Here is a 24876-nt window from a genome sequence, read left to right as displayed (position 1 = left end):
TTAAAGATCGATGACAGAAAAAGATCTAAGAAAAAACTTTCCGAAAGATGATTATACATATTTCTCTTAGCATTTAAAAAGAAGCGTTGTACAATATAAAAAAGCGTTACAACATAATAAACGCACTCATTTTTTCATGGTAGAAATATACATGTGCTACTTTCAAGACTCCGCGTAAAAGACTTTAAATTCATACATTTCAATGTTTTTTAAAATTATATATTTTTTTTATGTAAAACGCAGTAGCATCTCAAGCAACGGGATTTATCATTAAAATGATGAATAAAATAACGAACTTTATATTATTTTCCTATTAAATTCAGTTTTATTTTTCTATTAAATTCTTTTAAATCAGGATGCTGATTTATCCTTCGTTTTTCTATTTAAAAAGAAAAAGAGAGAAAAAAGTGTTTCCGACAGCAATATTTTGATCAATAAAAATTCTGATAACAAGTTATTTACATATCACGTACAATTTAGCTAAGAGAAAATTTTATTTAAATACATCGTGTAAAATTTTATTTGTACTAATGTGTTCCGCCATCTTCTATATTTAAAAAAAATTTAATCATAAATTGGGCTAATCGAGCTAAAGTTATTCCGGAAAAGCGAATCGTTCCTGCCAAACTCGTGAACGATGTTTGCTTTTTAAAATGGGATCAAGAACAATCGCGATAGACTTTATACGTCCTCTGAATCTTTCGTTATCCCGTGCTAATTCTTCCCAAGGACCTCTTCGAGCTGCACGGTATGCATAATTCCACGTCACCATGACATGTACGACTGGAGTTGGGTCGAAGCTCACCTGAAATAGAATTTCGAATCTCGGTATTCTCCTCTAACACATGCAGATGTTTTATTTAGAAACACGGTAGTGTCTCGTACATATATACAAGGGTTAGTTTTGACAAAGTACTCATAGTGCAAAATGGACTAAACCGAGTTAAAAAGTTCTGTATCATTTTATAATTTTTTAATCGATAACGAGAAATTAATTAAACTCGCAAAATAATGTTTTTAAAACTACAATACGAAAACATTTTATATCAATGTATACTAATATTATATTTACAATAGATTTTCCTGTCACAATTTTCTCGTGTTTGAAATCACATAACTCCAGATGACTAATGTAAATATTGACGACTCTTAAATACCTTCTTTATTTGTGTGTTTGTTAATTCTTCATTATTTTCATCAGCAAAGATGATCGAGTCATCTTGCTGACAGTCTCCATCGTGTAAGTTCGTCTCAACACAGCCATCGAAGTCTTCAGTAGCAAAGGAACTGGTAGAAGTATTTTCGCGTTTATTACAATCCGTATTTTCGAAACTAATGAAGTCATCAGAACATTCAGAACTGTCTGACGGTAATCGGCGATGTTGGAACAAATTCTTCTGCATTTGTCTGTTATAATCCTTGCGTTCATCGTTTATCTTCGTTAAACAATCATAACGTATTCTGGGCCTTTCTGTTGCTTTCTGTTCATCTAAAGTTATAGAAATATAATTACTGTCTTCAGAATTAGTGGAACTTTCTGATAATGATCGCAATCGAATAGAAGCAATTTTGGCATCAATGTTGGAATCCTTGCAAGGATTATCGTTCTTTCTCATCGAAGAATTGAAGATAGGCGTATAACGCGCTTCGGTAGGAGAGGATGTTGTCATTCTTTGTTTATTATGTGTTTCATATAATTCGTCGTTTCCAAAAACGACCCAATCTTCAAGATCGATGGAGCTTTCTGTCGGCGATCGAATCGAATTTTCTTGTGCATCGGGCATTTTATTATTGCTATCCTCGCAATAATTATAATTCAAAGAATTAGCTATACAACGTACTTTGGTCATGTATCTCCCTTTAGTTCTCTTCTTCTTGCGCGCCTTCGGTTTTCTTTTCCTATGCGTACCTTTGGGTGAGCTCAACATTGTTGAGCTATTAATCTGTTTGGTGACCTGAGTGGAATCTGAAATATTCATGTTGTCTAAGCTATCAAGCTTCTTACTGTCTAACGGACAATCGTATGATGCTGTTTTGCTCATAATCGCCATACTTAATGCATTCCATCCGGCATATGGTTTGGCCGACTCCAAAACAGCTCAGCTGACGCTTCGCTCTACTGTGATCTAGAGTATAAAAAATAATCTTAGTTTAGACTACGAATTATATGAACAATGTTGAATTCTTAGAATTAGGTACAGATGTCTAATATGAAAAATTAATTAGAAAATTTGTATGTATGTGTATATTGATGTAACAGTGTATAGTATTGTGTCAATGACACGTAAATAAAATGTGTGTCAGTCTTATTGAATCAACAGAACAGACGACTTTATAGAATCTCCTTTATATATATATATATATATATTTATATTTTCTTTAATCAAAATGTTTTTCCTTTACAATCAATTATTATCAATTATTTTTTCTAACTTGCCTACTTTCAACAATCTTCTATATAAATTCCAATTAATAAAAGATCTTATCAACAAAAAGTCAAATAAGCATTTATGAATTTCTGAGGCTTAACTTGTAAAAAGAATTCTTATCTAAAAAGATCCTCCTTATCTTTAGTCAATTACAAAATCGTCCACCAGAAAAATGTGCCGATTGATAAAATATTCAGGTGTTCAGCGTTTGCGAGACATTGGCCGGAATATTATCGGATATTTTTTTTTAGCATATCTGTACTACTGACATGTATCGTGGATCTCAAACAATAAGGCTATATGGGAAAACATGATGCATCATAGCATGCATCATGACGATGCCTACGTACATTGGCAGGCACGTTTCGAGTGTCCATTATAATCGCATTATTTAGCGCATATAGATTTTAGCATATGACGTAGAATCAGTCATTGAGATAGTCATCCATGCACACACACGTGCATGCATCGCGCGACGCACGCGTCGCATGTCACGTACACACTCTTAACTTACGTGATGTAGAAGAGTCCTTGCAGGCGATGTAGTGGCCTTTCGGATATTCCACCCAATTGCAATCGCACGTGAATAAAGTGGATCTTGTTCCACACCCTAAATAATCTATACCGATTGCTGTGTCAATTCCAGTCGATTTCGCAGAGGCGAGGTTGTCTATCTCAAACGGGTACATCTTTATAGAACACATGTTTACGAGATACTTTAAGCGGCCATTTTCAACTACAAAATGAGAGAGTATCGTAATTCGTGATGTATCGTTTCCAGCACTGGACGGCACGGGGAGGCGCGCATGCGCGGTGAGCAGACGCGAAGCCACCACCTCAGGCGCGTGTAATGAGAGGGTGCGTCTGCGCCCCTTCTTTCACTTCTATTTTCATCGCATATCCCAGCTTTTATCTTAGAAAATTTCACGGTTTCAAGAGAAAAAATCACAACGCTGCGACTTTTTATCCGACTGTCATACATAAAAAATATCCCATTCTAATCCCAGATAGCACGGAGTTCAAAAGAGTTCGAAAAGAATTCAGTGATATGTCATCAATTCTGAGCTCGTTTTCAGATGCAACAAGAATTCTTTTCAGAAAAAGAATCTTTTTTGCATCTGAAAATGTTCTAAATATCTCGGTTCTCATTTTAAAAAGAAATACTTTGATTAAAAGTTTCGCGATTTTAGAAGGAAAAACATAACAAATTTTTTTATATCAGTCTCTCTCCCTATTTGTTCTTTCTGTTTTGATTGAACGAGATGAATAGATTGGGAAAAAAGTAAGAAAAACGCAGAAGTTAAAAAAAAATATGAGATTATGGATTCAATCGGCGCTTCATATTTAGATACGAGCCTGTGAAAATGATCACGTGACCATTCCCGCGGGGAGAAAAGTCGAGATAAATTCTTGACACTGGTGGAAATAACGTGTTTTTGAAAACTTTCTATTGGTTGCAGGTCTACTTTGTTTGAATTGTTGCGTGATGAAACATGTGATAGAAAAACAATGATGGATTCGTTCGAAGGGACAATTCAGAATTTTGTAACTTCAAAATAAATCAAATGATGCAATCTCGGAGAGTATTTAAATGAAATTCAACGAAAGAGAGAAAGAAAACATAACGTTTGCTATGAATGCTATGAAAATACTTAATGAGACATTATAATCCAAGTAAAAAATATTTATTAGAAATATTTATTTATATTTATCATAAATATTGCGTAAAATATTTAGTCTATATTTTAATAATATTTCGAATAAAGTTTTATATAAAATATGTATGAAATATCTATAACATTTCAAAAAATGAATTTTAATAAATATTTATCATAATATTTTGTGCTGTCTGGGGAAAAAGTTTTCTAAAGTTTTAACGACGTGGAATGCAAAAATCAGTCCGATTTTGTAATTTGTGACAATCGCAATTTAGATATAATTTAGCTATTTAATTATTTATCTGGTCCAAAGGTTTCGGCATCGAGAAGTTTAGAGATATATTGAGAAGATCACAATAGTCATTACTATATCTAACGATACCTATAATAGTTAACGATTAAGCGTTAACGAAGGATGTCATCATTTATTGTCGCTTCAGTTGAATTCATTTCGCTGACAAATCAGATCGTCACTAAATTTTAAACAAACGTCTATAATTGTGAGCACGGATTACAATATCGCGGATCCGATTGAGTTGTCATTCCTGCACTGACTGCTCACTTTTTTGCGCTTTTATCTGTAATAAATACGTATAATCAACACCGAGAGTCCAAGATAACAGAATCGAGAGTGAAAAGTCAGTGAGGGGAAATGGTTTAGCATACCAGAAAACTTTTTATATCCTTTCTCTCTTAATGATATCTATTAATATATATTACTTGATATATATACATTTTGATGCATGACGTCATATCCCAAAGATTTTTTTCGCTTTACTTATCCCTTACTTCTATTTTAGAACGATCGTTTATGATTTAGTTGGTTCTCGTAAATGAAGGTATTCACCAAAACGGCATTTGTCGTTTTTTTCTGTGTGCTAGTCTTTTATATTCAATACAAAAGACTTCCGATTTTTGAACAAAAAAGAAAAGAAAAATATATACTTGCCGCCTTTTATATTCAGCATAAAAGACTTTGGATTTTTAACAAAAAGAAAAGAAAAAGCGAGCGAAGAAGGAATAATTTATAATAAAGAATTTGTAGTTATATAAACAATAAATTGTTATTAAAAATAAATTTCCCTACGAGAAACTGCCAAATAATTGAAAGAAGAAAAAAGAAAATTTCTTTAGAATGTGGCAGGTCATTTTATACGTATTCGATATGAAGACTTTCGATTTTTAATAGAAAAAAAAGAGAAAGCGAACAAAGGAGAAATAATTTGTGCTAAAGAACTTGTAGTTGTTAAATAATTTATAATTAAAAATAAATTATTAAAAGAAGACAGTGTTATTTGGAGCGTGCAATATTCATAAAGAAAAAATCGAACATTATTCTAATAATAATGTAATAATAAAGAATCAAAACCGTCCTAATAATAGTAACAATAAAAGAAAAACTCGATCGTTGTTCTAATAATAAAGAACAGCGACAGATGATTTCATACTTGTTTTTTTTCTTTTCGTTGTTTTCGTCGTAACAAAATTTCAATCGTCCGTTTATATATGTACTTCAACGATAAGCTACATTTAGGTAAGAAGAATGCAGCATAACATTGCATTATCTACATAGCATTATTGTGTGTAGTGCGTTCTCACTGGATGTTAAAAAATCGACCTGAAAAGAGGTCACAATTGATTATAATTTATAGTTCTTCATTTATTCTACCTTAGTACATGAATAGCATAGTGTTTCTCTGTTTCAATTACACATTCTCGTATTTTATGGAAAAATGTGAAGCATTCAGTGAAGGATATTCGAGACAACACGGAAAGAAGCTGGAGAAAAAACGTAGGTTACAGTTTCAAAACTAAACAAGCACGAAAAGATTTAACGAATAAACAGCTGATGTGCATAACATAAGATAAATACAAATTGTGGCTAAATAAATTTTCGGTTATCGAGATATATTATACGATTAAATAATTTAAGAATTTTATACACATTTTGACTTTTTGTGTTTTTAATTTATGTTTCTGAATAACCGATTACTATTTAACTCTAAAAATTTAACTCTAAAACGTAATCTTATGTTATTTTCTAATGTTAGCGTCTTCTAAAGTTGGAAATTGGAATAATTCGGTAAACAATAGTAATATATAGTAATAGTAATATAATATCAATGTTATAATTTCATATTCAATAATATAACTATTATATACAACACATTTTACATTACATTTATATATTGTTGACTGTAAAATTATAACATTGATATTATATTTGTTACAGTTAGTGTTTACTGGATAAGACTGTGTTTCAAGTAGTCGCTGATTCGAAAGCGTAAAAAACGAAATGTATAAAACTCATAAAAATTATTATGCATAATTGATTCTGCGCGACGACCGAAAGTATCATCGCAAATCAATTAATAGATTTATCAGGAAAACTGATTCACTGATTTGACGCTGAAAAAATTCGAAGAATAATCGGTGTGTCATCGAGACATTTCTTATTTAAAAACAATTAGCTGATTCACGTGTGTAACGCGTGACGAAATTCTCGTCGAAATTGCGTCACGCATACCAATAAGATAAACAGGGTACATAAATGAGCAAATAAATATCTAAATATATGCAGATATTACATAAACATAAGTACATTCGATATTCGCTGCTTGATTATGAGATATCTCGCATCGAAGCGAAAAGCGATTTAGCATACATTTCGTTTTCTCGTTGTCGCTTTTTTCCTTCATAGTCGGGTTACTCAGGGTCATGAGTAACTTTCCAGCCCCTTCTCCTTCTCTATCACCGTCACCTCTTATTGCTATATATCTCTTACACACATGCATGATCATTACTGTCAATTTGTTATTTCGACTAACGATATTACCGAACGTGTGCAAATCACGTCGTGCAAGTCGCTGAAACGTGTGAAATAATTGCGTCAGAAAACACGTGAACGGAAATCGGCAGGATTTTGATAGTCCAAGCATTACAGTAAAAAGTCGAGATACAATTTCAACACACACACACACACACACTGCGTATAGTAGTTACTCTATCATAGAAATGCTACAGTGAAATTTTCCGGGTAGCGATCATGTAATTCTTTCTCTAAGTATATGACAGCATGACAGCATTTTGCACATCAAATGACTTTATTAGTATAAGAAAAAGAACAAAAGACGATGTTTGTATTGTTGAAGGATATTATTAGGAAAACAAATCACTGTTTTTTTTTCTTTCGTGAGTATGTGCTAATAATTACATCGATTAATGTTGACAATCATGCGAATAATTAATTAACAATATAGATAAGCAGGTTCGCGTTCGCAAAGATAGTGTTCGCCTTCTCTTTTTTTGCGATTTTATTGCAAATATTGTACACTCTGACTTTCTGTCGTGTGTCGGACAAGAAACAGAAATAAATTTACACATAATCCTTCTATTTTTTACATTCACAATGTAATAATACAAGACTATCGAATGATAGAAAAAAGTTCAAAGGTATTGAACACCAATACCAAATTGAAATTGTTGGAGCACGTCGCTCCTCATGAACAACAATGGTGTAACTAGGTTCAATTCTATGCGGGCAATGTTTCCCAGCTTCATCGCGATGCCTCCGCCGATAGCGCAGCGAACATTCTCCGTGAAAATCTTCATGTTTTCATTGTACAGATTATCTGAAAATTTCGAACATGAATCATATAAATTAATCAATTCTATTCGAATTATAAAATATAACGAAATTAAGAAATATATTTTGCAAACAAACAATATTAAGATTGATATGGATGCAAAAATGGAAAAATAAACAATTATTCGGGGATTAATCATGTAATTATCAATGAATTTTTTCATTTCTTAAATCTCAATTTTCATCTAGGACAATTATATAAAGATTTGGAATTAAAAAAATTAATTAGGTGATTAATTTCTAATAGAAGAAACTTCTATGTATTGACGGTAGGAGTCATCTATAAAATTACTTTGCTCACCGTATGTGAAATTGGATAAGTTGCCTCCGTTGATAAAACCGTGCAGCCTAAATAAATCTCCGAAACTGTTACGGCCGGGTCTGAATGGGAGCGGCGTGTAGACATGAAAGGCGGCTGCCCAATACATCTCGCCACCCACAGAATTTCCTTCGCAGCGGGGCCCGCATCCTCTCATGTCGAATCCACGTAGATTCAGTGGACCTCCCAGGAAGAAATGATCGGCGATACTTATCTTCATGTCGTTACTGATTGCACTCAACAACCCAGATTGAAGACCCAGTTGGAATGTCTATTCGAGGTTGGACAATTCATGATTAAATATTTTACAATACATATAGAAATTGTCAGGACAGCTAGAAATAAGGAACGTTTCACAGTAGATAAAAAGTACTTACAAGGTACTCGTGTGGTGACCAATTAGTCTGTATAGCGAGTTCGTTCCTCAAGAAACCGATATCGCCACCCAGACCAGCCATTTCTGTCGTTAATCGCATGAGGCTCCCACTAACGGGGAATATAGGACAGTCCCTTTTATCTATCGTCCAGATGTACCTCAGTGCAGATTTCAAATTAGGGCCGCATTGCTCCCGAACACGAAAGGCCGCCTGTTTCGAGCAACTAATATTCCTAAATGCAGCTTCGTATTGTATGTTGTGCTTAGAGGCGTCTGTCTGATTAAGTTCCATGTCAAACAGCAGTCCCTTATCATTTTGCTTAAAACCAGACCATGGGAAATCATGCGTTGTGCTGAATACAGTGCCGGTTAATCTGCAAAACGTTAATTCAACCAGTAATACAACTCTAATAATATATGCATCAAGAATTAGATACAGAGAAAGATATCTCAACTCACACTGCGTTGTATAAGCTTTGTGGAAACGGCTTAATGGCGGATACATTGAAGTTGATCGAACTTTTGTTACCGTAAGAGTATTCCATTTGGACACGTTCTGCTCTGCCGAACAGATTCGGTGCTCTCGCGCCGATAATTAGGGATCCCTCGTTGTTCCCAACCATTGTGCTGATACCACCAACTAAACGTCTCATTTCACGTACTTTAAAAGTAACCTAACAATAAACACGATCCAAACATGAACATTACAGATGAATGCATACTTACATATGGTATATACAAACAACAAGCTGCGTTATGTTTAAATCTGAAAAATTACTTATTCTTTGTCGAATTAATTGTTTAATTATATAGACCCACTTCAACACCATCAGGCGTGGCGTCGGGTCCTTGACTGGTATCGATGTAAATGCCGATATTTCTAAAACATCCCAGGGCGTCTAACTTCTCTCGCACTTTGTAAGCGCGTATAATAACATCCTCGAAATTTTTCGCTTTGAACAAGTCCGTCACTTGTGACTTAATAATGTCGTCCTTCGTTCGTACAAGTCCATCCACGTGTATCTTGTCGACTCGTGCCTGATGGAGATGATACAAAATAATTTTTAAAATTCACAAATGATGATACTTGACTCTACCATCTGAATAACTTCATTGACATACTTGTACTGCCTGTAAAACAATGTTTTTCGTATGTACATTCTCTTCTTCCCTATATAACTGAGATTTGCTATTGGAAAACGGTGGCTGCAAGAAAAATAATAGGATCTTAATTAATTAAATTTGAAAGCAAAAAACTAAAGAACTAGGCAGACCGTTATAAGTATGAATTAATCCTTTGAAACTGATACTAAAAACTAGTAACAGTTACTAATACTATGTATCTATAAGATCTACTTAATTTATGTTAATTGAAAAGCTAATTAATTTTGAAGAACCAAAATGACATAACTTACATAAAAAAAAAGAATAAATATTAAGTATATTTTAATAGGAATAGTCCAAATTTGCCATAATACAAAAAAATTGAATTGACTTTTCTAAGACATAAAAAGAGATTTATAATTGAGTGAATCTAATATATCTACTGTCAGCTTCAAAGGGTTAAATTATTTTGTCACATAAATTGTAGATATACAAAGTCATCCGTTGCGTTTGGTGAGTCATTGTGTTTCTTTGCAAAGGCATTCTCCTTAGGTAATTGATCCAGGCCTGAAGAACTACTGGGTTCCTAAAAAAAAAAACATTTCTCCATTAGATTACATCTGTATACATAATATATTCTTTAATAAAAATCCAATTGTACAAGTTACGTGAATTTATATGTTATTTAATTGTCATCGATTGATATCGTGGGAATTAGAGCGAAAATTAAAATGATCTATCTCGGTATATTATTAGAGATTACTCATTCCGAGAATCCAAATGAGATTTTAGGTTATGCCGTAACTTCTAATAATAAATACGTACCTTAGCGTGAACGGTGCCCATTATTTCGTTGACGAGTTTCTGCCTTCCCTTTTTTGGTTGCCGCGTTAAAATCTCATGCTAACGTCGATGCGACGACTTCGACGTCGAAATAAAAACGTACGACGAACTTACAATTTAAAATATCGAACACGGAAAAAAACATATATCGAACTGATTGAACACGGACGATGGACCGCGTGTCCCTCACCGGTGCGATCGCAGCACCACACAACACCACATTAGAACACGACACGTGTGATCATTATGCATGATATTAGAGATCTTCTAATAATATAATAATATTATGTAATAATATCCTAACATATATATTATTATTATATATGTAATATATATTATATTAATAATATATTAATATATTATCCTACAATATATAAAAAATTAATAATAATATTCGCCCAGCAAACGCTAAATATTCTTAAAATATTCATAAAATATTCCTAAAATCTCAAAAAAATATTCCAAGAATACTCCAAAACATTCCGAATATTTACGGTATGTAAAAGAAACATTTAAATATCGGTTAAAAATTTTATTTGTATATCGTTACATATTTTTCTCGTTACATATTCCCAATATTGGGCTCCAAGGTGAATAAACATTAAATGTGTTTTCCAAAATAAAATTTTGTTTAAAAACTGATTCACGGACAACCTGTCCTGGAATTTTTGGAAAAATACAAATTTTGCGGAATATATATGGAACATTCTAGGAACATGTAACGGTATACAAATGAAATTTTAGGGCTCGCTTCACAGACGAAGTGCTGAGCTCCTTATATTCTGTTCCAGATGATTCTTGTTTACGAATAAATGCTCGTCGCCGCGGCTCTCTGTCGACGGAGATGTGTACTGCTCGCTCGCTAGCGATTTTCGTGAAATATACAAGAAGTATTCACACAATATTCTGAACATTTCATCGACACTTGCACATTCTGTGACGATTCTTTTACTGTTCCAGAACATTCGGTACATTGGTAATACGAATAGAACTTTCTGTGAATATTTAGCATTAGCTGGGATCATAGATTACAAGATCTCTCTCTACATATAACACAGCTCTTTCAAACAGGACGTACGGATTGTCAACGATCTGGAATTTCGTTCATTTTGGTCCCTTTTTTCCTATATGCACTAAACAAATGCATGGTTGAAGAGAAATTAATACATTAAATGCAAATTACAATATTTGGAAAATTGAAGCAAAAGAGATCAAACAGCATTTAATAACGCTAATAACAAATGATGTATTTTTTATTTTTTATGTTCTTGCTGAGGCACGAAGTAATCGTATTTCATTTGATCAGGAGAGAAAAATATCAGGAAAAGAATCATTAAAATTGACTAAAATCAATTCGACAGTAGTTTAATTATTTTCTTCTTTTATTTAAAATATTTAAATATATATAAGAGGTCGATTATAAACTTGAAATATATATCCTTAATTATTATATAACAATAAAATATTGAAAGGAACGATTAGTTTGTTCCAAGATCTCTTAGAAATATAATGATATATGCAAATATCTCACAGTAGTGCTTTAATAATTACTTAAACAAGCCTGAGATTCTCCCCAAAGTATTCTGTACAGTTTATATAATCTTTCTGAGAAATAAATCCATGTTTTTAGTATAATAATATAGGTCTATTTTTAAAGTAAATAAAAAAACATATAGATATAATTTTATAGTAAACTCTTCGGCGACACAATTCAGTTGCTATCCATTATACATAAAACATCTCCTAATATTGTGCCCAATAATTTACTTTGGACATATAATAAGAAATAATCGATAAATAATACATTCTATTTTTTATATTTGCAAACTGTTGGTCGATATAATTATTGTGTAAAATTTATAGAAATCATGTATCTCATGTATTGGCAGACATTTAGGCCTTATTACATTTGCACATACATATATATATATATATATATATACATAACAATGCTTGCTGTATAATCGCTATGAAAAATAGAACGTACATTTTATATGGCATCTGTTATAATTAGATAAGTTAGAGATAATTAAAATGGTGACCTTTGCATTAAAAATATACTTTCAATATATATATATATATATTTTTTAATAATATCCCTTTTCGTCAGATCTTCAGAATAAGTTCATACCATGACTAGCAAAAAATCACGGTATTATTGAAGTGGTGCAAAGAGTTTGCCGTTATTCAATTCTACAGTTTTTTTAAAGTTATTGATGAATCTTTTAAAAATGAAAGATAAAAATTCTCTTCTTCCTTTTTTAGATAAAAAAATATATATTAAAGTCACAAATGTGAGTATTACAATAATTAATAAAATTACTTACAAAAATAGTCTTTTTACAAATTTGTTAATTCTATTTTTCGGCACAGATGACAAACTTTTTGCACCGACTTAATAAGTTTTTAAAAACCTATACTACTCGCGAATCTCACACATTTGATGAATCCTTGGTATCTATCAGACCAATAGGACTAATGTGCGGGGTTCTATTGACGGGCGAAATAGGACTCCCATGGATCTCCAGATCAAATTCTGAAGTGGTCAGGCAATTTCCCATAACTCGGTTCCATCTATCGGCACTTTCGTTAGCAACCATGTATGTTTTTGCGATTCTTGGCTCTAAATTATCAGTAATGGGCCTTTCACAAGCTCGTAGTGCTTCTTGATGTATAATAATTTCGTTAGTAATGTATGCCTCGCGACGTATCCTGTTGTGTAACTTACAACTTATATCAGGAATGCACCACCGTATGAGAATCATCACGAGTGCTACAACATTCTGCAAAATACGCAAATATATTACAATATAATTACTATCTTCTTCATTTGTTAAGATAAACTAGATAAATCTATTTAAAGTGCAGATATTTAAAAAAAAAATCTATTTGAAAAAAGAACATACCTCAAAAACGACGATAAAAGCTAATCTAGCCGCTAATATATGCCAGAACATGATGTTGTACTCGTACTTGTTTAATGAGTCTGGTGGTTCTCTATAATCTGGATAGCGGCAGATTTTGATTGGGATTTGATTCAATGTCATATTTGACTGAGTTTCACTCAGATCGCTAGTATTAAATTTTGCTAGAGAGTGATCCAGGAAACCTTCTAATGAATAATTATCCGAAACCGTTATGCGATAAACTAGTCTCGGTATAAAGTTTGAAGTAAAAGCTATGATGAATGCCTGAAACACGGAAATGATTGTGCTTGAAAAATTTAGTTGTAATTTGTGAAATAACGCTACTTTCAATTATAAAATCATTGATAAATTTCAAGTCACATCTTTAAAAGTTACGTTTGCTACGCTCAGTAAAAAAAAAAACAGTTGTGTAACTGTAGTAAGAGTCTTTAATATGATTGGTTTATATGTACATTTAGATTTAATAAGGAACTGACGGCAAAAGAAACAATCTAATTTCTTAAAATTATTAAAAATTTTTACAACAGTTGTGTGTAAAGCTGCTTTTTCTATCGAATGCCATCAATAACTGATGAATTATAAAACTTACATTTGTGATAACGGATAGTTTGGAAATAGAATCGAGAATGCGATACCATATGCCTATATCTCTGACACGTTGCCCAACTGGCCTTCTATACATGGTTAATAACTTTTTCGCATCCAATCTCGTCTCAAAGATATTATTTAGTAACGCAAAGAATGGCGCTAATGGAAATGCAGCAACGAAGATCGTAACAAATCCGTATTGTAGCACTACAAAGAAAAAAATTATAACTTTGTTCGAAAAGATTGAATACACATTGAATTACATTTCAATGTGTATTTCTAGCATATATATTACTTTAATCAATTATTTATTATTTTTTGATAGAATAAACGATATTTCTTTGTATTTACCCATTTCTAAATATTCAGGAAAAAGACTTCTAGGTCCCCATTGGACTAATTTATAATCTCTAACCCATTGCAAATATTTTCTCGATGAATATCTTTTATTCGGTTCGTCCAACTTTTTCGAGCCCACATGAACTTTCAAGGTGTTCAACCATTTATAAAATAGAGGAAAGAGCATTTCCAAAATAGTGTTCATGGCTTGTTTACCAATCATAATAATGCTCAGTTGAATGCATAATTCCAAGAGACAACCACCCGGTCCACATTCTTCTTGTCGAGAGCCGAAAAAACGATTATAATTTCCTGGATAACCAGTGAATTTCCCCTTGAAAAATGCTATGTAAAATATAGAGGCGTAATAATTCACAAACTCCAGTAAATAAATTTTTAGAGTCAAGCTATCGTCAAATTCAGTCTGAGTACGAAGTAATTCAATCTGAAAATAAGAAAAAAAGAATTTTCATATTTATTAAGATTAATAAAATATCTTTAGTCTTTATTTCATAATTTATTTTTTAAATTATTAACTAATATATATGATAAAAAATAATTTAATTTGAATTATTATTTTTAATAAATTTTTTTATACAATTAACATTTTAATAGATAGATTCTTATAAAATTACCTCAGTCAAATATTCTGCCAGCCAAACATAAAGCCAATTGAACAAAATGATACAACAGAGATTAATGCAGGCAGCAGTTGCAGTAGTGAACAATATAGCATGACTGGTTACCATTGAATGTCCAGAAACACTTAATGCAGTTAAAACAGACATTCTGTATAAGACTACTCCAAGAACAGCAGCCATAGCTACAACTATCTGTAATATTATCATATAAAGTCTTAACAAATTTTTGTATAAAACAATATATAAATATTATTAACAATTCATACCAAATTATATTGCTATAAATATATTTTTCCAATAACAATTTTTGGTAATGCACTATAAGGGACCACCCTCCAATGACCTTGACCTTGACATATGTTGTCAAGGTCATGACCCCGAGTGACCTTGAACAAATTTTAGCCGTCGCTCGTTGTTCGTTAAAAAGTTATTAACAAAAAAGTTCTTCAATAACCTAATTTTTGAACATGACTGCGCTTCAATGAGACAAATTCCCTGCCTTAATAGCGCAAAATATTTTCTTATATAAATTGTGTCTTTAGAGCACAGAGAATTTGTATTTTTAAAGCATAGAATTTGCATTTTAAAGGAAAAAAAATGTGGTTTTAAAGAAAAGAATTTGTGTTTGTAAAGCAGGAAATATTTTCTTACGTATAATGTACACCTTTTCCATTCTTTTTATATGGACAGAAGTTTAAATCTAACATTTCGCGAAAATAAACACTGCCCAGTGAAAAATGACAATGGAATCGACGTCGAATCGACATCTATTCCATTGTCATTTCTCACTGGGTGTAACTGTAAACGACTACGTCGTTGTCGCCCAAATTCCTATAACGATCGAAATTTTTTTCCTTTAAAACGTAAATTCTATGCTTTTAAAAATACAAATTCTCTGCTTTAAAAATACAAATTCTCTGCTTTAAAAATACAAATTCTATGTGGTTTAAAGACACAAAGGACCTCGCACTATCCTTATCGGAAATAAGGTTCCGCGGATTTGGCTATAACTTTGCCAATTTGTTATTTAAGCCATACTGATGAAAAGTTATCAAGGTCACAACTTAATCCTATGAGCCATTTTCAATGTAGAGTCGCTCGAATGTCTGTAATAGTATGATTTTCTATATGCATCCTAGGTAGCAAGATGATGTCAAATGACGTCTTAATAACATCTTTAGCATTAATAACATGTCATTAAGATGTCACTTTACGTCATCTTGTTACCTGGGATGTCATTTTTCTATTCTTAGCGTTTTTCAGGATTAACGTCGTGGACTTGTTCAAATCAACGACATATAGACGGAGCCTTTCTACGAGGGGTAGGTGATAATCGCGGCAAGACGCTTGTATTCGACGGTAGACCGGGCGAACGCGCCGATTTTTAATAATTAATAACTCATTAACTATTGCAAAAATTGCAAATGGTACATGACTTTTCGATCCACCAGTCTGGATCGTTCTATCTGCACTAATCCTGAAAAACGCTAAGAATAGAAAAATGACATCCCAGGTAACAAGGTGACGTAAAGTGACATCTTAATGACATGTTATTAATGCTAAAGATGTTATTAAGACGTCATTTGACATCATCTTGCTACCTAGGATGCATATAGAAAATCATACTATTACAGACATTCGAGCGACTCTACATTGAAAATGGCTCATAGGATTAAGTTGTGACCTTGATAACTTTTCATCAGTATGGCTTAAATAACAAATTGGCAAAGTTATAGCCAAATCCGCGGAACCCCATTTCCGATAAGGATAGTGCGGGGTCCTTATATAAGAAAATATTTTGCGCTGTTAAAGCAGGGAATTTTTCTCATCGGAGCACAGTCATGTCCAAAAGCTAGGTTTTATTGAAGAACTTTTTTTGTTAATAACTTTTTAACGAACGAGTGACGGCTAAAATTTGTTAGAGTCACTCGGGGTTATGACCTTGATAACATATGTCAAGGTCATTGGAGGATGGTCCCTTATATGCATAATTATTCAATTTTTTTTATATTGTGGAAATTAAACATACCAAAAGTAAAACAACTGAAAAACTGAAAATCGTAGCGGGTAATCTCATCTTCCAGTATGGCACTTGCGGTTCTTCTGCATTTATGACAATATTGACAGATTTCTTCTTAATATGAGCAAGTCTTGCTAAGTACTGTGGCCTAGGATATTCTTCTTGAGCATCTAAACCAGTTAAATCCCACCTGTGGGTTATTTCAGCAGAATATTTCTTCCATAATTCAAGGAACAGTGTGGCTAAAAATGATTATAGCGTTATATAGTCATATAAAACCGTTATTCAAATATAACAATTTTATAAATAATTCATTAATAAGCTATTATTAATAATTTTAACATACCCCATAATGACATAAATATAGAGAAAAATACTGTCGATGGATTGTCGAACAAGTATGTAATTCTCGAGTGTAAACACGTTTCCTTTAGATTCCAAGATCCACAAAAATGATCACATAATGGACACATCGCAATTGTATTGCTATCGTTACAAACATCTTCGCTCGGTTCGTTGTGATACAAAGTAGCGCAACTGTATACGAAGCACAAGAGACCGACGATACTAGCTGGAATTAGCATGTGAGTGTAAAATCCTAGCCAGGCAAAATAAAGCCCGATCTTCACCCCAAAGTATTCTTTGATGTAATCCAAAGGCTGATAATGAAGGCATTTTCTCAAACTAGCCCATTCAGTATACAAAAGATATCGCATTGAGTCTGGAGTGTGCAGATTTCCCTGAAATATAAATAGCATATTTATATATACCGAGTGAGTCAGTTTACTCCACATGCTCTAAAATAATTTTTATAATTTTGGAACCGTGCTCACAGAAAAAGTAACTTACATCATGAAGCGGATACGCTGCAACGTATGTATGTTCAGATATCAATCTTTCAATGCCAAATGCAAAATCGTCCTCCTTGGTTTCTGTGAATCTAGTTCTGTCCAATATAAATTGCACAATACGCGATCGAGTTGCCGATGTGAAAAAATTGGGCGATTCCAAATCGAATAAATAATCTTTGTCCCTACTATACACCGCCGTAAAGTTCTGCCTCATCGTCGGGAAAATAGTTGTGTCGACGTAATATTTATTCATAATGCGCCGGAAAAACGAATTGACTTCTTTAATAATAATGTTACTGCTTGTCTCAGGCATGCGGCAACCAGGCAGTTCTCTCATTGGCAGTCTGAGTTTCAATATCTCAGCATATCGTCGCAAAACTTCGTTGGGCGCGTGAATCTTTATGAAGTGCAAGCCATTTGGTTCTGCTTGTTCGTACTCCAATTGTAGTCCTTCTTTTTCTAGATTCTTCTCAAATATCTGAAAATATAGCGCGAATTTTTCGTAAGGCAAAATTGATATATACTTTATTTAAATAGTAATTTGTACTTACCCTTCTACGTTCGACACTGCGATAAGTCTGTGCTTCTCCGCTATAATCATCCCACACGAGTACGAAATCAACTGAACGTATCTCATCACGAAAATATAAACTATACCTTGTACCAGAAAGAGAAACCTGGAGAGAGAGAGAATATATCAAAATATTATATTCATATTTTTTTTAATATCCTTCGCTAGTAACACGAATTTTAATTCTTCCATCAGCAATAGGAGCCTTCGAGAAACAAAGCAAATTTTTTATTATTCCGAATTATATAAAAATCTGAAAAAATTCTGATATATCTGTTAAAGCTTTATAATAACGAGTTTTTACTATCATAGAAGTCGAATTGTATTTTACTTATTTTTCATAGATTTAAATTTACTTACTAAAATTCACAATCAAAATATCAACAGTAACTGATAGAAGATTCCAATTGCCGGCAGAGTTAAAAAAGTAATCGGTAATTTAATCTATTACTCGTAACTTAATCTAATACTCATCAGTCTTTAATTATACAAGACTAAGAATTCATTAGTATTTCTTTAAAATTAGAAATAACTTTTAAAAATAGCATTTTTAAAGGCATTGTTATTATTGATTGTAACATCAACTCTTATTAATTATAATTTTGAATAAAATTATAATTTAAAATATGTTATAATAGTTCGTTATATAATAATCAAACATAAATGATGAAAGAACTAGTGTCACATTTATCATCTTATTCTAAATCGTAGAATACATGAAGAGATTAATTCTTACCAATCTTGTGTCATGTATATTGTTCTTCTTGTCTGTATAACTTTCACTTACAATCGTTTCGTTTGTGTCATTTATAATCGTTTCGTTTGTATCATTATTCACAGTGGATGGATCATCCATATATGTAGAGCAGAGATTATCCAAGGAGACAGCGCTGCGCATGCTGTTCACACTCATATCGTCCTCGTACAAGGTGTTACGAACGCTTTGATACAATGTCTGCTGGGAACCTTGATTCAAACTGTTCTGCACCGACCGATACAAGCTTGATTCGGGAACACTGCTTTCACGTCGTTGCGCGCATGTAAGAGAAACCTCTTCGTCATCCTCTTCCATTGTTTAATAAATTCATGGATTGTCAAACCCTACTTTATGCAAACCAAACAAACGTATGCATCGTGCAAATCAAAGGGGAAAAAATCAAGAAACATGTAACAATAATAAAATGGTATTCCATTGGTATCTTCTTGTATATAATAAGAATAATATCCAGCAATGATTCGAATAACATAAGTGAAAACCTATAATTGAGAGGCTTCTCATATTTCTTCAACTTTACAATGCACGATTTCTATTCTCTAAACATATGTTTTTAATGCATATATATATGTACCCAGATAGCAAAGCGTGTCTCAGTAAAATTTCGCAAATCTGTGATTGCTTATGATGCTGACAACTTGCCGTAGATTTGTCTTCAACGATCTCGAATATACCGACATTGTAGCAACATGCAGACAACAATGTGTTGCCAGCAGTTTAACAGCAAGATAGTTGGCTGCGTTCAGCAGAGAAAACAGCTTTGCAACTGTTGTAAAATTCTTCAATATGATTGGTTTATACATTTAGATCTATAAGGAACCAAAAGCAAGAATCAATCATATTGAAGAATTTTACAACAGTTACAAAGCAGCTTTCTTTGCTGAACGCAGCTATTGTTATCTTGCGTTGTCGACAATATGACAGCATTGTATAATGCTGCATATTATTATGGCAACATGATGGCAATAGTACGAATTTTGATGATGACGATTTTAAAGTTGTCGGTAAATTGCTAGCAAATTGCTACTCAATGTTATCGTATCGTGAAGGCATCAAGTTGCCAACAAATGAGGACTCAGTTGCTGAAATTCTGGTAGCAACACATACTTAGCAATGCATATTTAGCAAGCAATATGCCAGCAAGACAAACACGTTGTTATCTGGGTATATATGTGTACGGTAATAAAATTATAATTAAAAATAAATTATAATCTACTGTTTTCACGACAAGTGAAAATCTGTAATTGTGAGGCTTTCATATTTTTGCAACTTTGCAAAGCATGATCTTCGTTCTATAAACATACATATTGTGAATATATGCGTATAGCGATAAAATCATTTATAAATAAGTTATAGTCTGCTGCTTTCACTTGCTAAAGCTAACCAAAATGTAACGTGCTTCTGAGAGTTGGATCAAGCTTGCATCCCGAAAAATATAATTGCAAGATCCATTGTAAGTCTATTTTTCAAGATCATGCTCTTTGTTTTATTTTTTCTCCAACAATATCATCGAAGAAAGAATTACATTCTTACCTAGTGCTATCCTCAGGTCCATTTACCAAGCGATACTGCCACGTTTATCTTTGGAAGACTGCGTTTTAATCAAACTGCTCTTGCAAGGCACGGCTATATCATTGTAAAAAGAATAGAGTAAGAAATTTATAATTATCATTGTTTTTGCTGCATGATACGAACTCCAAAACGATAGTTACATGCTGTGTCACATACCGAATAATAGACATACGTCATGCGTCTCCTTTTAGAGAATCCACCAGATTCCACCAGACACACTGCAGGTACAGGAGCGTACATACAAGATGTTCACGTAGTTATCAATGACTATCGCAAAGTCGTGACTAATGAACTAAACTTTCAAGCTTATTTGTCTTATTAATCGTACCGCGTTTACTGCTGCGAAACGTGAAAATTATATACCTGTTTCATTTTTCACTATACAAAAAAAATAATTTGAAATATATACTTCATATATATACATATTATAATCATAATTATTATGAGGAAATGGATCCAGCAGATAGCCCTCTTATTCTTATACATAATATATACAGGGTGTACCGCGAGACTTCTCTTACCGCTCACAGGAAGGTATAAGATGGGATCGAGATGAACGCAAAAGTCTCATATCGTTTAGCGATATTCGCAATAATAATAGAAATATTAATTTTTGTAATTGTACTAATGAGAACACATCGAGAGAAACACTCCAGTTGCTCGAGGTATAGCCCGGCTCAGTTTATCAAGCATTGGCTGCCAGCAGCGCGTTGGAGAGATAAGAGAGGAAGTACGCTGTTGCTCGTAATTGTACTCTCATTAGTACAATTACAAAAATTAATATCTCTATTATTGCGAATATCGCTAAATGAGACTTTTGTGTTCATCTCGATCCTATCTATCTTTCTGTGAACAGTGAGAGAAATCTCGCGGGACACCCTGTATACACAAGTTTCAAATTATTAAACTTTATTTTTATTAGATTTTTGTTTGTTTACGACAATACATTTTGATTGATCATTTTCCGCAAATGAGACACAAATTATTCTTTTCTATACTAAAGTATACAAAATGAATTATTTAATAATATTAGAATATAAGCGACTATCTCCGCAACTGATTGATTATTATAACCACATCTAGAAAAGATATACACATGTATATATAATGTTGCGGAAATGAATTTCCGCAGAGATACTACACACTATCGTAGGAAATATTTCATTTTACGATTTGCTCTCTCTAGTCCGTTTTATTGCAGTATCGTTTTGTAAATTGGAAGTCTATTTAATATATCCATATATGTACAAAACGTTCGACCTGTATTATTTTTTACTAACAAAATTTATTAGTTATTAATTGGAATGAACAATAAAAATGTTTGATATTACTCATATAAATATTATATACATATAATTGTAGTTTTGTGCAAGAAATGTGTGTCCTATTTATCAGTGTACTTATTATCTTATAAACACATTTGCAAAAATGTATTTCAATAACAAAATACTTATTATTGAGTATATGGATTACATAAACAGATCTTAATACAACTTTATATATATAATAATATATATATACATATTATGTACAAGAAGTCATATTTATCAAATTACTACATAATATATGCAAGTATATTATACAGAGTGTTTCTATATAAATCTCTTGCCATTTATCAAATGGAAAGATCTAAATGTATACAAAGTAAATACATTCAAATTGTTATTATGAATATTTTAAGGAGTTAAAGATTCAATTTTTTTTAGCAGAAAATGGATATATGGTAATCATACTTCCTGCATAACTAACGCATTGAGTTCCTCTTCTCCTGGACACAGCACTGCATCGATGTTATAAAAAGCAGCATGAAGCGTTATCATAAACCAAGAAACTCCTGAAAGAAAAGAATATAAATTTAATTATTTTTTGCATCATATAATTATATTTCCAAGATACTCTTTTACCTACCAAGTACCCAAAAGACAGCTGCGTGTGCACCTACTAGGTAAAATACAGGCAGTGAAAAAATTCCAACTAAAGAATACACTTGCGCCAAAGTTAATCTGTGATTCAATATCATCAATTCCTGCTTCGAATGTCGCTGAGACAACTTGTAACATATTCCAAGGGAAGCAACAACTGTCAGCAACAACAGAGGTGAAGTAAGTCTAAAAAAAATTATAGATTTTGTCACATACAGTCATATAAAATCATATAAAAATAATTAACTTTATCCAGGTCTATTTGACCCAAAATGTGACTGATTTTTTTACTAATATTTTATTTAAAAATTTTTCTCTAATATTTGACAATTTTGTTAGATCTTTTCTCTGTAAAAATATATTTTTTATTTTTTAGAACTTTTATCGTATTGATCCAAGCAATATGATTATATATTAAATTTAAATAGACCATCAGAATTAATAGAATTATTTTTATAAACATTAAACCAACAAATTAGTAGAATATTAAGTATTTCTTACAAGCAGTATATTACTAGTCCAATAAACACAAACAGATAATTGCTCTGGAAATATTCAATGTTCTTTACAACTCGCTTGCTCAATCTGCTTATATTGGGTGGCGGTCTGATGTTGTTTGTGTTAAGGAACAATGACCATGGACGAATATTTGCTTTTCTGTGTTCGATCCAATTTTGGGCTTGAGGATAGCCTACAGCTATCTGTCCAAGTGGCAGCTGAGGTAGTTGCAGAAATTCAAATCTATAGAATAACATAAGCAGAAAAATCAATTAATACGAATAAATCAGACAATGCAGGAGTCTTTACATTCTGATTTTCTACTCTGTATTTTCGATTATTTCAACATCAAAACAGCTCATGAAATATGCTTGAATTATTTACATTAATGAATTATTCATAACAAATTAGTAATGAAATATTTCTGCGTTTTTGCTAGATTGCTACGTCAACACACAGTATGGCACTTGATTATAGGTTAAGTTAGGTAAATCTTAGGAAAATATAAAAACAAATTGTGTATTCGTTACCCATTCGTAGTTTTATGATTCTCTGGCGGGGCCTGCATCTCTCCCATCGGGACTTCCACATGTGCCATGACTTTCTAAGGTAAAAAACAATACTCCAAAACTATTTTTCGTTCTCGAAGACTCGCCTTTTGTTGTATTCTGCTCTCTTATTTTAGTTCACAGCTTTTCCGTTTATTTGTGTTTGGTTCCGTACGCACCTCGTATCTTTCTTTTCTCCTAAAAGTGTGGATGCACACACATATATCCCTTCAAAAGTATCAGAAAACGTAAAGAAACGCTGTAGAACGAACAAATTTTATATAGTCAACGTTTATACCGGGTGATCTAAATTATCCATGCAAAGAACAATGCAAGTGAATGGCATATGATATTTGAAATATATATATATATATATATATATATACGATCTTCATGTCAGAATTAAAAAAATAGAACTCTACTTATTAATTTTATAATCAACATGAAATATCCGGCTATTCTTTAGAAAATAATTTTTAAAAACGTTTGATCCTAATAAAAAAAAATTATTTGTTTTTATACATTTATATTTTATATATTTCACATGTAATTTTCTTTAATATTATATGTACTAGCACAGAATAACGTACTGAGTTTATTAAAAAAATATTTTACGATTTTATCTGAAATAAAGACGTGATTTTTGTCACCACAGAATAGTTTGCTTTTATTTCAGGTAAAATATCTTCGATTTTTTTTCAGTAATGGTCAACTTTCTTTTCTTCGAATTTTTCGTCATGATTGATTCTAAACAGTAGTGTTTCCATATTCGTAGAATATTAGAGAAAACCGGAAAAATTAAAATGTATAGGTATCGAGACCGATTTGTGCCGCTTGTGTGATTAAAGTGCACGTCCGACGAAACTTCTCGCTTTCTAATTTGAATTCTAAATGTACTTTCGCAACAAATTTTAGAAATGATATTACCCTGCAACATCATCATTTGAAAATTAATAACATGAAATATGAAAATAATATATTGAATTAATGATCAAGAAATAAAAAAAATTATTAAATCCGTATTTCCCCAGTAAAAAATTTTTTATACATTAATATAAATATATATAAACATACATAAACACGCATAAATATTCATAATCACATATAATTATACATGAAATATGTCCATACACCTTTCTTTCTTTTGTAAAATTACTTTTTAGTGTACTAAAAATAATAATAATAATATTGAAAAAACATAAAAAATAATTAATGGGATTATTTTCGCATTGTTTGTTTTAGAAAAAAT

The 24876-nt window shown here is 32.1% G+C and overlaps 3 protein-coding genes and 1 long non-coding RNA gene across 10 annotated transcripts; 1 reads left to right on the top strand and 3 right to left on the bottom strand.

Moving 5' to 3' along the window:
* Nucleotides 1-511: 511 nt before the first annotated feature.
* On the bottom strand, nt 512-4647 carry PPP1R15 (Protein phosphatase 1 regulatory subunit 15). 2 transcript variants are annotated; one of them, XM_018448065.1, is made up of 5 exons: nt 4470-4647; nt 2944-3165; nt 2054-2126; nt 1158-1966; nt 512-805 (listed from the first exon to the last, which is right to left on the bottom strand). In XM_018448065.1, the coding sequence occupies exons 4-5, from the start codon at nt 1926-1928 to the stop codon at nt 596-598; spliced, it is 981 nt and encodes a 326-aa protein (XP_018303567.1). In that variant the 5' UTR covers nt 1929-1966; nt 2054-2126; nt 2944-3165; nt 4470-4647; the 3' UTR covers nt 512-595. The 2 variants fall into 2 exon arrangements, with proteins under 2 accessions (XP_018303567.1, XP_018303566.1); XM_018448064.1 differs by having other exon boundaries at nt 1158-2126.
* A 1695-nt stretch (nt 4648-6342) lies between these two features.
* On the bottom strand, nt 6343-10580 carry LOC108722791 (sorting and assembly machinery component 50 homolog). Its single transcript, XM_018448093.1, has 8 exons — nt 10358-10580; nt 10026-10118; nt 9551-9634; nt 9248-9466; nt 8888-9102; nt 8430-8802; nt 8035-8323; nt 6343-7719 (listed from the first exon to the last, which is right to left on the bottom strand). The coding sequence occupies exons 1-8, from the start codon at nt 10376-10378 to the stop codon at nt 7535-7537; spliced, it is 1479 nt and encodes a 492-aa protein (XP_018303595.1). The 5' UTR covers nt 10379-10580; the 3' UTR covers nt 6343-7534.
* A 2135-nt stretch (nt 10581-12715) lies between these two features.
* subdued (anoctamin 1) lies at nt 12716-23916 on the bottom strand. 6 transcript variants are annotated; one of them, XM_018448092.1, is made up of 13 exons: nt 23610-23916; nt 23083-23322; nt 22568-22767; nt 22393-22493; nt 18293-18418; nt 17740-18219; nt 17237-17630; nt 16900-17132; nt 14865-15062; nt 14242-14674; nt 13892-14097; nt 13282-13566; nt 12716-13158 (listed from the first exon to the last, which is right to left on the bottom strand). In XM_018448092.1, the coding sequence occupies exons 1-13, from the start codon at nt 23675-23677 to the stop codon at nt 12808-12810; spliced, it is 3315 nt and encodes a 1104-aa protein (XP_018303594.1). In that variant the 5' UTR covers nt 23678-23916; the 3' UTR covers nt 12716-12807. The 6 variants fall into 6 exon arrangements, with proteins under 6 accessions (XP_018303594.1, XP_018303588.1, XP_018303589.1 ...); XM_018448086.1 differs by lacking the exons at nt 22393-22493; nt 22568-22767; nt 23083-23322; nt 23610-23916 and adding exons at nt 19049-19377; nt 20621-20713; nt 20816-20884; XM_018448087.1 differs by lacking the exons at nt 22393-22493; nt 22568-22767; nt 23083-23322; nt 23610-23916 and adding exons at nt 19049-19377; nt 20621-20713; nt 20800-20837.
* On the top strand, nt 20424-20883 carry LOC108722792 (uncharacterized). Its single transcript, XR_001936618.1, has 3 exons — nt 20424-20540; nt 20637-20737; nt 20851-20883. It is a non-coding gene; the product is annotated as an uncharacterized lncRNA (long non-coding RNA).
* Nucleotides 23917-24876: the final 960 nt, after the last annotated feature.

Source organism: Mycetomoellerius zeteki, unplaced genomic scaffold, assembly GCF_001594055.1.
Source record: "Mycetomoellerius zeteki isolate Tzet28-1 unplaced genomic scaffold, Tzet1.0 scaffold219, whole genome shotgun sequence".
NCBI lineage: Eukaryota > Metazoa > Arthropoda > Insecta > Hymenoptera > Formicidae > Mycetomoellerius > Mycetomoellerius zeteki.
Note: the sequence above shows the minus strand (reverse complement) of the source record. Positions and strands in the feature narration are given on the sequence as shown.

What these genes read in the sequence shown, in the direction of transcription:
- LOC108722791 (XM_018448093.1), bottom strand. Translation starts at nt 10,378, where the DNA reads ATGGGCACCGTTCACGCTAAG. An exon ending in TGGGCACCGTTCACGCTAAG is followed by an intron (nt 10,119 to 10,357) that starts GTACGTATTTAT and finishes TTTTTTTTTTAG; the next exon opens with GAACCCAGTAGTTCTTCAGG. An exon ending in GGTCACCACACGAGTACCTT is followed by an intron (nt 8,324 to 8,429) that starts GTAAGTACTTTT and finishes AACCTCGAATAG; the next exon opens with ACATTCCAACTGGGTCTTCA.
- subdued (XM_018448092.1), bottom strand. Translation starts at nt 23,677, where the DNA reads ATGGCACATGTGGAAGTCCCGATGGGAGAGATGCAGGCCCCGCCAGAG. An exon ending in AATCATAAAACTACGAATGG is followed by an intron (nt 23,323 to 23,609) that starts GTAACGAATACA and finishes GTTATTCTATAG; the next exon opens with ATTTGAATTTCTGCAACTAC. An exon ending in AACTATCCGTTATCACAAAT is followed by an intron (nt 13,567 to 13,891) that starts GTAAGTTTTATA and finishes TCCGTGTTTCAG; the next exon opens with GCATTCATCATAGCTTTTAC.
- PPP1R15 (XM_018448064.1), bottom strand. Translation starts at nt 2,051, where the DNA reads ATGGCGATTATGAGCAAAACAGCATCATACGATTGTCCGTTAGACAGT. An exon ending in CAAACACACAAATAAAGAAG is followed by an intron (nt 806 to 1,157) that starts GTATTTAAGAGT and finishes ATTCTATTTCAG; the next exon opens with GTGAGCTTCGACCCAACTCC.